The sequence below is a fragment of the Molothrus aeneus genome, chromosome 5 (genome assembly GCF_037042795.1).
Source record: "Molothrus aeneus isolate 106 chromosome 5, BPBGC_Maene_1.0, whole genome shotgun sequence".
NCBI lineage: Eukaryota > Metazoa > Chordata > Aves > Passeriformes > Icteridae > Molothrus > Molothrus aeneus.
Window position 1 is genome coordinate 60,227,068 of NC_089650.1, and position 12,712 is coordinate 60,239,779.

The window sequence follows — 12,712 nt, forward strand, 5'->3', positions numbered from 1 at the left end:
TTATTTAAATTTCTTTCAATGCCCAAATTCTTCCAACAGCTACTTAGGATTACTTTTTCAAACTGTATGAGATGCTGTCTTTAGCATTGCAAATCCACAGTTATTTCTGGATCAGATTGTAAAGGAATGATCAAGAGTTTGCTAACCAAAATGGGGTTTGAGATATCTGTTAGAGGACCATATATACAGTGAAGGAACCAAGTGCAGAAGTAGAGTCTGTAAGCATTGTGCAAAAGAAAGTGGTAGTGACTTCTACGAGAACTCTGCTTATGGCAGGCTTGTCAAAATCCATCAATAATGAAAAGATTGCTCACTAAAGATATTATTTTTTTATAAAGTACTGAAATCTTTGACCTCTTATAAAGGGGAAAGAGAAATATGATCATAAATGCTGTCCTGGACAGATGCATATATTTCTCAGTAGGGCTTTTGTTATAAACGAAGAGAAATATATAGCTCATAGAAAGAATAAGATGTGTAAAGTAGAACTATAACTTGTTTCTCCTAAGATAATCAGAAGAGCAGCATCAAGGAGGTCATATGATCTATTTCTACAAAACCATTTATCATCCAGTAATGTCTTTGCAAAATTGTTTATCCATTCAAGTATCTTCAGGAGATATGTCACCATACTTGCATGTACTGTAAGTCACTCCAACATTTATAAAACAACACTGATAGACAAGAACACCAAAAACACCCATAAATATTAAAAGAAGCTCTACAAACTTGACTATCAAGTACTTTAAAAATTGTTGTTCTTTACATTACACATTAATTACAGGCTGTCCAGAATCTTTCAACAGGAATTGTTGACTTTTCAGGGTTTTCTGTAGGTCATCATAATCTTGTGAATCCACCGGGAATAATATGAGACCCGAACGAAAATCCCAGGACGATTTCGAATGGCACATCCACGGCCAGGAACAATGACACCAATTACTATCTTCAGCCTGTTTTGTTCACAAACCAAAGGACCACCATAATCTCGCTAGGAAAAAATAAACAGCATGAGTGTCACTTCTCAAAATGCTCCAAGACACAGCTCCCACCTGTCTGCTACTGAATGTTTTCTTTTGGGGATGACAAGATGCACTAGGCAATAGTGTTCTTGCCATAGGACATAAACCAACTTCCAATATCTTTGTTTTTCATAACCAGAATTTATGACAAACAATGTCAGAGTTGGCCTCTGACCTTTTGTTCCTTCTGTGCAAATTAAGCTCTGTGATCCATCTTTACATGTCATTCTAATGACTTCAGACCACCAGATTTTATTCACCTCTTTCAGCTACCTGAAACCTAATATTTTTTATGTGAGTATAAGCCAGATGAGCAGAATGTGAGTTGACAGATAAACATCTTTGTTATGATGACAGGCTTTGCATCAAACACTATCAAACACAAAGTCAGGTTAGTGTCTTTCTTTCAGTTAATCATCTTGCAAGGCCCTAGGATGAGAATCTGTATGTACTGCTAGGCAGAGAGAATAACAAACATAATAAAAAGGTAGTATTTTTTTAAGCATTGTTTTGAGACCTAACTTGTTAAACTGATATTTTTTTTGTTATTTTGAATGAATGAGACACCTATACACTAGTTTATGCATTCCATGAAAATTTGGAGTTTGACCCACTGAAATCAGAGTTAGATACAATCACATAGATCTGGGACTTGAACATAGATGCTGCAATTTCTACCCAGGCTAAAGGTAGACTGGACCCTGCAAACTTGTTGCAAAACTAGACAGCAAATTCTCATATCAGACAGTGAGTTATTGTTTAAAAAAAGGAAAGCTGACAATTAGCATTGCATTCTCTCTGGATCACCAGAGAAACAACAATGCTTGACCTTTATTTGGTTTGGGATTTTTTCTGACTGACGGCAGACTAGTTCCCACATGAACAATGAACTATGTCAGAGCCATCAGAGCTGCTCATAAAACACTTTCAGGAGTGGAGTTTCACCTGCCAATCTGATTTTGTTCCTCTGCCTGTTCTCTGCTGAGGAAAGTAGCTTCAAAGGAGAACTTAGGGAGCAGGAAACTGCTCAGTGATTAAGACTGATTGCTAATATTAATTCATTCCATTTCTTCTTGCAGGGGAAAACCAACTGCAGGATCCCCAGCAGACTCCCATGCAGATGTTTCATTTATAAGTCTTGACAAGTCTAAGACCTCATTTACAATTAAACATTTTATTTTGAAGAAATACTTTGCAACAAAAAATGATCCCATAGTTTATTAATAACAAATGGAAGAGGCCTCAGCTTTATGAAGATGACCTCTTTTCCCCATGGTTTGGTAGTACCCTTGGATAGGGAAAATTTTATTACACAGTTAATATTGGTATTAGGAAATCAACAATCCTATTTCAGATAATAAATACTTAATAATGTTCATGACTTCCCTCCTTCTAGATATCCACAGTCAGATTTTCCATCAAAAAAAATATTATATCTTCCTGTAATAAATTATTTACAGCTTTTCTCCTCAGATGTCTTTTCTCCATCATCAAAAGTAGTGCTAAGCAAAACAACTGTACCAAACTACTTGATCACTGAAGTAGTTCTCCTGTCCTCATCAATATGTTGCTCAGACTCAGGAGAGCAAAATACTCCAGCCTTCTGACTCATAAAAACCTCAGTACATTTCTGGATTTTTCTCCTTCCCTCATTACTTTATCACCTCTGTTGAGTACTGAATGTTATGTATTTTGCATGCAATGCCTCATCTAAATAAGGATATAAATTTGCTCCAGCCTTTGATTTCTACTCAATCAAAACATACAGCCATTGCTACCACAGAGCCCACCTTTGTCCTTAGTATACAGAGCACAAGTTTGCCTCAGTCTAGTGAAGTGTTATAGTGTATGAGTATATATAAGATTCCTGTAAGTCTTTCAATGGTGTGGTAGTGAAATCAAAGTAATTTCTGCACTCTGACATAAAATAGAAGACTTGTAACACAAATAATTTTCCAATGCAAAAGTTTAGTGCAATGAGAATAAGTTTAAAAACCTCCAGTAATTTATTTTTGGGAAAGAAATAGTCAGGGTCCTAAAAATGTATTAGGAAATGCGATAGTTACCTCACAAGGCCCAGCACCTACGGTTTCAGCCACAGCACAGATTTCAGACTCATTCACAGTAATCTTTCCTTTGAGATATTGGTTGCATTTCTCATTTCCCAAAATAAACAGGTTTGCTACTTGGAGAAGGCCATCATAGTTAACTACTACAATTGAAAAGAAAATAAAAATTTTATTGTATTTTTGGGGAAAGAAAGTGTTTCGAGATACAGTCCACATAAACTTATTAATGTAATTTCAGTTATTTTACTTTCTCTCCAAAACTCACGTTTTTGTCTATCCCTACTGTTGTCATGCTTTGGTATTTGGATTTCTTATATTTTCTGAAAATGGGATTTGCCAGACATTTGTTTTATTTTCATGTCTGTTTAGTTCTCTGAGAATATCTGGATAAGTTTTTTAGTACTAGAATAAAGGGCTTTGTAACTGGGCTTACTCTACAGCCCACCACCAGATTGCCCAGTCATCAAAGAAATCAGAAAAAGAGCCTGAAAATGTTATCACTCCCATCAGTGGAGGGAGGATTCTGCTCCCTGCCTTAAACATGAGTTAATGTGTAACAGTGCCTGCCATGGCCTAGGGAAGGATGTGTGACTTGAAAAATACTGTAGCAGAGTGGAGTTTTTCTCAATCTGTGCTGGCTCAGCTACCCTGAATGACTTTGTGCCTGCAAGGGCAGAGCCACAGCCTTGTGCAATCTCCATTCATCAGTGTGAAGGTCAGGAAGCAGGAGCCCTGTGGAGCTTACTCTTGTTCTACATGTCGAAAGACAAGCCTGTACAAGCTGCAAAGATAAATAAAGGGTCTGGACCTGCCCATTCTCTGCACAGCCATCAAAAGAAAATGCCAAGCTTGCCCTCCACTGACTTATAATCCTGTTTTCTTAAAAAAAATGGATGTAACACTTCTTCCTTCCCTGACCGGGATACTGTGAGGATTATATAAAGTAGTGCAAAAAATATAGTACAAAGTCCTTGGATGACAGATGTTATGTATTTACTGTATTACATAACTCCACAACATTGCAAATTCCTTATCAGTTGTCTTTAGCTAAGCTTTCCTGTGATGCTGTGCTGTGCTCCAGCCTGATGTCCCTGTCCCCCAGACAGCCGATGCCCCCAGAGGATGGCTAATATGGACATGCTGGGAACATCAAAGGCAGTCATTTGGGAGAGGGCTGGTACAGATTAATTGCCACCCACAAAGAAATGGCAGAGTAGTGGCTACGAGGAAGACAGCCTCAGAATTCCAGCCTAGCTTCTGCTCTGCTTCCAGGACAGTGTGAGTATATTGCTGCTGCTTACTCAGGGTCTGTGGCAAAACAACATTTGAGCACAGTAAATATTGGAGTAATTATTGTCAACTGGCAGCTATTAACTTTTTATCAACACATAATTAGCCAGATATAGCATTTACTAGACTAAATAAATGTCTGTTCTCCCACATATTTGTATTTTCTTCACACAAAACTGTGTTTAATAAACATTAGAAAGGTTGCAAAGCCAAGTACTCAAAAGTTAGGAAATGCCAGACTTAGGGTTGCCTGTGTGTCCCTATTTCGCTGTTATTGTGTATATTAATAAAGTCTTTGATTACATGTTTCTGTATTAGTTTTTCCACAGGGCCCTGCTTTGTATTACAGAAAGAGACTGCTCAAGTAGATTAACAAAGATTTGTCAAAAAACCCTGTTAATATTCTGCAGAGAAATTTTGCTATTTTTTTTAACATGTGGATTAGTATTTTCTCTAATTCACTCCTCAAAATGTTTGAATCATTTTGCCTGTCCCTGAAATAACAACAAAAAAGGAGAGACTAGTGGAAAATATTTCATGTTAAGTTGGATAAAAGGCTCAGAGATTTACAAACCAAAAAAAAAAAAAACCTCTATTTTTTAACAAGAAGTGTTGGACAACCGTGGCATCAGGCCATACCCGCAGCCTCACCTATAATGACAAGAGGAAGTAAGTTGTCAACGTATTCATTTAGTTTTTAAAAATAGTTTCTTACATCCAGTGTATCCCCATCCATAAACACTGCAGCTGGTCTTCTCTGGAATGGTACATCCAGAAATGGGCAAGCGGATTATTTCTACAAAATTTGTCAATATAGCAGGTCTGAAATGAAGAAAAAAGTAAATAGATATAATGGATTTTACTTAACCTTCTGAACTGTGTTTTTAAAATTACATTAAGTCTATTATATACCACAGCAATTTAAAACTGTGCCAATTCTTTTCCTTTCATTTTCTGTTTCTGAAGAATATGATGGATTCTTCTACCTATTTTTTGTACTACAGCTGCCAACTGTCAAAAAATTCTTGAAATGCTGTCACCACTTTTATGCAATTTAACTTGGGTTTTAATCTTAAAAGTAAGTAGTGATGGCATTTCATTTGGATATATAGGTTTATTCATATGGAGAAATTTTGAAAGCTTGTATATACGCAAGGATCTCAGCTACAATCTGGTGCTTATTCTATAAATTAAAACCATATACTAGTCCATGTGGGTACTTAGTGGGTTTTCTTTAAATCTCCCAAGAAACTTAAACATGGTTAACAGGAAGAATAATGTAGGTATGATTTCACAGGAGTGACATCTGTTTTCTGAGTAACATTGATGGACCTGCATTTCTGCATGTATCAAATAAAATTTCTTTCTCTAAAGTTGGAAGTTTACCCCATGGAGACAGCAACTGTAGTACTGGAGATAGCAGAGCAATGAACTTGCAAATCTCATTTAGGAAGAATCTCACCCAGCAGATGAAAGCGAAGAGATGTAAATTCACTATAACAGCTACTAACCTGCTAAGTTTCAGTAAGACCAAATCCGACCCTGCAGGGCCATATACCAACTGGGAGATGTTCCGGACTTGTTTGCGCTTCTCCTCTCCCTTTCCTTTGATATTATGGACTCCAAGCCAGGCTTTGTAGTCTTTCAAATCTTTGTACCTAAATGAGGCAAAGTTGGTTGTGATTTTGCTGACTGTATAATAAAATAACTAAAAAACTCTGCTTAATATGATTATGCTGGAAGATCTAACTAATGCTCCTTAGCAGAAATGGCTTCATGCTGCCAACTGCTATTCCAAAATCAACATGCTTGGATGTAAGGTTTTGGCCTGAAGCCATTACATAATTTTATCTTTAACTGTTACTAAAATCAATTTTTTTTATTTTTCATAACAGTATCCAAACATTCAAATCATTGGACAGTATGAACCTTTGAACTTTTTTAGATTTACCCAAGTTTTCTATTTTATTTTGTCCAGTTAAGCAGAAGCATGAGATTATTCTCATAAAAAGGCAATTGCCTAACCATGACACTTGGAAAATCTATTTATGCTTCTATGTAAAATAGCCAGGGCTATTTAGATTTACAGCAATAAAAACAGAAAATAGCAAGGTCCCACAGGCCTTTTATATCAGAAAAGCAGTGTTAAAGCCAAACAGGAGGAAAAACTGCTGCATTCAAGTTGAAGAAGCATTATGCTGATAAGTTCCTGAAAATAGATGGATTTTAATATTGCAAAGTTCCAGACTACTGTACCGAGAAGGGAAACACTGCCTTGCTGTAAGAACCCACTCTTCTTTTATCAAAGTACCACCACAGATATGCTTATTCCTGGAGAAAAAAAGAAAAGGAAAAAGATTTTAAAAAAACAAAAAAAAAAACCACCCACTAATGTTAGTTTCTACATAGTCAAGAAGTTAAAAGAATGTTTCGTTCCCCACACGTTTGCTGGTGAAAAGCAGCAGACTGACAACATTCAAAAACTTGTCTCTGTCCCTTTGCTCCAAAGTTTCAACACTTAGAGTAACATGATTTTACAGAGCTTTACTCCAATGTGCAAAAAACCAGAAAGAAAGACAAATTCAGTTACTCTGTTCATTTAGTGGTTTCAAAGCTGAATTTGTAATAAGACACCTAATTTAAAATTAAAAAAAAAAAGGGCCAATTCTTTGTAACAAGAACTGGATTGAAACTTTCAAGCAAGTCCCCAGACTGCACCAGATGTAAACAACTTTTGGTCATTATTCATGTAAGTATTATTCAAAGCATTGACCTCAAGGTGCAGAGTTCCTATTTGATTACAACCCCTAAGAGATTTGTGTCCCCACATACTTCAGTTGGAAACAATCTGCAGTGTATGACATCCTACATGTGATTATAGAAAACCTGAAGCATAATATATCAAGTAAAATTAAAGCAATTAAGCATGACAGTTCTTTAAAAAAATTACTGTGGAATGTAGATTAATTAGTTTCTTTCCTTCTTTGTGCCTCCAAAATCACATTTATTTTCTGTAGCTCTTTGGAAAGTGAATCAGAATTGTCAGCAATTTGGGAAAAGCTTAAAATCTCACAATTTATAAATTCAAATCACACAAATGTTCAAAGCTCTGCAAAGAACTACTGGATGGATACCAGACTATATATGGAGTTCACAGACAGCAGGATAACACAGAGCTTTGACTTTTTTTTTTAATCATATTTTGGTTGAGGAGCAAAATATCTGGTCCAAAAGGCTGGAGTATTCTAAAATGTAGGTTCTAGCTTGTTTTATTATAGAAATATCACAGTCAGGAGTATAGCTATGTTCTTCCATATTAAGTTTGTATCACTTATGGTTTTATACAGAATTTCATCATCTGCATTAGAAGATTCATTAGTACACATAGAAAGGTTAATTCTTCACTTAAATATGGCACAAATTCAGAGCTGATTCCATGAAGCAGATGAAATCCATTTAAATACACTTAAAAACATTTGATTACAGAATCTGAATTGGATATCCATGAAAATTTTATTGATCAATTTAAGATTTAGAGATGGGCTTTGTTTATCAAATATGAATAGCTTCTAAGTTTCACTGGGCCTTCACCATTCCAACACAGCAATTCCATTTTGGAGTACACAGTTAGACTTTCTTGCAGAAAGATCAAATGTCATTAAGATTTTGTTTCAGACAATATTCTATTTGCTTCCTTGGTAACAATACAAAATACAACTACATTTTTATGCCCACATGTAATACTTCAAGATAGATTTTGCTGCTGGAGTATTCCAGGAATCCCTTATTCATAAAAGGATCTGCAATCATTTAAGCACTCATGTTTCATGGAATTTTATTGCATAGCAGAAAATCCAGGTTCAACTACCCTAACAATAGCTATTTCAATTTTAGACACCCAGATGTAATTCACCTTACCTGCCTAAAAGTTCATCAAATATCAAGGCTACTTTTAAAGCAGTGCAAAGATTAACTTTTCCAGGGAAAGACTTAGCCCACCAGCCTGATTATTTGGTCAAGGAATATAGTGCTCTTCTTCTAGGAGTGTCTTTCTGAACCACCCGATACACTCCCAAAGAGGTTTTGATCTGATGGATCTCATACAATGCCAAGGTTACAGGGATGGGAAGATTCCACCCCCCTACATGAACTTCTCTAGCTATGAAGAGATGTAGAGAATGTATTTTTTATCTTTTCCTTAACTTCCATTTTTCATTTAATACCTCTTTTACAACATAGTTTTAAATGAGATGATGAATAATAAGCTAATGGAATTGAGCTTCCCATTAGTCTGGACCAGCAAACAAAGGCTTTTTTTTAACTTTTATTTTTCATGATAGAAGAAGCAGGGCTGATGCATGAGATATATCCTGTTATAAATTAATGATTCACACTTCCAGCTGATGAGTTATGAACCAGAGTAAAGAGCATAGGAAACAGCCATTCTGTGTTCTGGCTTTTACACAGCAGCAAAGATCTGCCATAATATAATACATGTGTTATACACAAGTTGTACATGTCAGGGTCTTGTTTTACAGAATGAAAAGGATTTCCTTATAGCTCCTACTTATTTATTTTTTAATACCAAATAAATTTTAATTCCATACAATGACATAAGGGAAAGCTTTCTTTGACACAGATATAAATCCTGAATCTTATGCTTCACAAATAAATGCTTTGCCATCAAAGTGAAAATATTGATCTGAAATTCAATTCTTTTCCATCAGTCTCTAAAATAACCACTTTAATGCTGAATGTGAAGCCAGTGTTATGAAAAGGTCTGCTGTAGCTAAGTGGAAGAACAGAAGACTATGAATGCTTTGCAGGTTCACATGTATAAGTTACCTATAATGAACATATAAAGTATTTCACTGCAGAGTGAATACTGCGGCATCACCTGACATCAGAGGAATGCTAATTTTCTGCTTTTACAGAACTTAACTGCAATGTAGAAATATTCTTTTATTGTTATTATGGTCAACATTTTCTACAATTCTAAAACAAATATCCTAGTAGTTAGTTGTATTGCCCTTCTAATCAAAGTGATAGTTACCTGTACGTCAAACTAACCACCCATCCTTCGTTAGTTTGTGTTGGGATTCCATTTACAACTCTCAAATGTTTTGTTGAGGCACAAGGAATGGCAGTATCTGAAAGCAGGTCCAGAGATCACATTTTACTAAAAGCAGTGGTAGGAAACCTGCACAGTTGCAGATAAGGACCACAAGAAGGTCAATATTTATTATGTATTAACTTTCCTGTGCTAATGAAATGTATTTCTAGGCCATCAAAACTACCCCAGTGAAGCTGAGTAGGTCTATTTAAATATCTATAGGGAATATAAAATACATAAATTTAAATAGGTTTTTGAGATTTACATAGTTAAAAAGCAAACATTGAAGCTCATTACCAAATCTCACCACTGGCAAGATATGACGGTGAGAATAGATAAAGGAGTATAACAAAGCTATTCCCCATTTTTCTCTTGTAAAATTACTTTTGCTCAGTTTGCATGGTGGGTTTTTTATAACTTTACTAATTTTTATTAGTAAATAAAAATTCCCAATTGGAAAGAAATGTCTAGATTTAGAGGATAGTCATGCACTGCACAGTTCATACACAAACTTACCATCCAAGCTGGTTGTAGTAGGAGTTGTATCACCTTCACCTAGACAGACACACAAGATAGCCATAATACAAAATTAAAATACATTTAAAAATTTACTACATTTCAACACCAAATGACATATTTTTAAGTTTAATGGTTCAGAAAGTTTTAAACTTCAATGACTTCTTCAGTACACTGCAAAAGCAGTATTCAGTAACACTTAACAAGGGGGCAGAATTTTACTCCAATAGAATGAAATAAGAAAGAAACATTTTGGAGCAGGGATGTCAAGCACTTTTCTTCTTGGCTGAATTCTGAAGACATCAGGCTGCCTATCATGTTCAATTTACATGTTTCATTCAAACAAGCAAATGCTGAAAAATGAAGTTATGACTTTTATATAAGCTTTCATGAACTACAGAAATCATGTGATTAAATCTATAGAAGACTGAAAGAAATTTTCAATTCCTTAAAAAACTTTGAAAGACATTTTAGGTCCCTATCAGCAAAAACTTATTCTTATCAAAACGTGATCCCCAAAATCTGGTTCAGTACTTCCATCTAGTCTAATTAAAAAAATAGTTACAAGTTTGCTTAAACTTGTTTCTAAATGTTTACCTTCAGTGACACATACAGAGTGACCCAGCATTATGAGCTAGAGGTACAGGGGTAGCTTCTGAAAAGTTGCCCAAGGAAAATTTAAACAGTCTCCTCCAAATAGATTTCCATCATTAAGAAAATATATGTGTGAATATATAGATACACCACACACACAGAGGTATATTCATATATATAGATGCTGTTATATCCATAGTGAAATTTCTGCATGTATACACAAACGCATATATGCATGTGTATATATGGATGCATATATGTACCTACATACATGTTTTCTATCTGTGTGTTTCTATGTATAACTGTATGCATGTGCATATATATTTATACAGTAGTGTAATACTAGTCCATATGAGTTACAACTGTTAAACTGGCATATTTCCACTCTGGTGTTTGATTGCAGAAATGTACTACTCCCCAGTTCTGGATGCCCTACAAATGTTTGCTGAGAATACATCTTAGGAATTCATAGATCCAAATAATGAACTCAGAATAAGTGAATAAGAAGTATATTCCTTCAGCTATTCTTCATTTATATTGACACAAATAACCTTTTGCAAAGTTTTGTTTACACTTCATATAGATGCCAAAATATCACCTGAGACTTCAAATACCACTTTTTAGAGATGCTGGAGTTTAGGCTATGAGGAAATGCAGTAGATTGCCTCCAGGAATGAGTGTAACATTATCCTTAACCTCTAGAGATCACAGACATGAATTCAAAAGCCTGATTTACCATTTAAGTGTTCTCCCAGGACATGCCGCAGAATAACTTAGAAATAAGAGTTGAAGAGAAAGATTTTGAACATAAATGTGAATTACACATTTTTCAGCATAAAACTATCTTTTTCTACATGTCATCAGTTTATTGCTGAATTCTCTAGGATTCTTAATTCTGTTTATTTAAGCTATTTAGATTTAAACATTCAGCTTTGGAGGCATGATTTTCTTAATTCTTGCCAGGAATTAAATCATCCCATAAACATCCGAAAGCAGAATCTAATCTCTATAGCACATATACACTTCAGCATATATATAGTGAGTTATCCTTATGTTACAAAGACAGATCACACAAAGAGTCTCTGAAGCCTGTAGCCCAGAAGATAACTCTGCCTGGGTTTCTTGAGGCCACAGCCAGCATTCTGACCGCTAGACAATTCTTTGTCTCCGTCCAGCCCTCATTCAATAGCTAGATCTGTTGGAAAATGTTTGACCATCTGTAATAGCCCCTTTGTGCTCCTGCTGCATAAATAAGTCTTGAAATCTCCAAGCTGGTCAAGGAAAAGAACCCCTTGTTCATATATTGCACAAGCAGCTTCTGTCTGCTCCTTCTCAGTCACGCACAATTGACTCTTGATAGAATCACACATTTTCTGCAGCCACAAGTGACAATAGGAAGGTGTGCACAGGCCTGTGACACTGTGGCTTCACTGGGACTGCACAGCTGACAGTGCCAGCAGCGTGCCGAGTACTCACATCGAGAAATAGGGCAGTAATCCCAGGGCACAAGAGGATCATCTGTGTAACACCAGGGACCGTGAAAATCATCATCTGGATTGCGGCAATAGTTTTTCTTCAGTTTACTAACATCTGGTTCTCTGAATATTTGTATATGCCTACAGGGAAAAAAAAATAATTCTAAGTGTTGAAAAGCTTTATACTATAGCCCAAATTTTCAAAGGTTAAATGTTGCTTTGCTCCGCATTGTATTATTAGCTGATTGAGAAGCCTAGAGGTCAGGGTTTAGGTCTGGTTGAAATCAAAGGGAAGATGAGACCCAAATATCTTCTGGATCTGTGTCCAACTTTCCTCTGGTTGGTATTTTAAGCACTGTGTCCACTGGAAAGCTGGGAGTCTTCTAGATCTCCCACTGAAGCTAAAATCTCTAGATATCCTCAGGAGGGATCATTACACTGATTAAAAGAGTGCCTGTGATGCCCGCAGAAAATCTGCAGGCTCCTTTGGGGACCACAGGTTTCTTCTCCTGCAGGTTAACAGCACAAGGGAGCATTGAATCTACAAAGCTGAATCAACGGCAAAAGAAAGACAAACTAAGAAAGCAAGCAAGGATGAGCAGCAGGCAAGAAGAAAGATGAATGGCTCAGACA

At 35.9% G+C, this 12,712-nt stretch overlaps 1 protein-coding gene across 1 annotated transcript in view; it reads right to left on the bottom strand.

The window, feature by feature from the left end:
- Positions 1-820: 820 nt before the first annotated feature.
- HGF (hepatocyte growth factor) overlaps positions 821-12,712 on the bottom strand; it is a 53,377-nt gene continuing 41,485 nt past the window's right edge. Inside the window, exons 11-18 of the mRNA XM_066550719.1 lie at positions 12,081-12,220; positions 10,011-10,049; positions 9,435-9,531; positions 6,638-6,712; positions 5,893-6,039; positions 5,097-5,203; positions 3,089-3,234; positions 821-991 (exon numbers count right to left, since the gene is read on the bottom strand). Of these exons, the coding sequence (XP_066406816.1) occupies positions 821-991; positions 3,089-3,234; positions 5,097-5,203; positions 5,893-6,039; positions 6,638-6,712; positions 9,435-9,531; positions 10,011-10,049; positions 12,081-12,220 (922 nt within the window). The remainder of the gene's footprint in view (positions 992-3,088; positions 3,235-5,096; positions 5,204-5,892; positions 6,040-6,637; positions 6,713-9,434; positions 9,532-10,010; positions 10,050-12,080; positions 12,221-12,712) is intronic.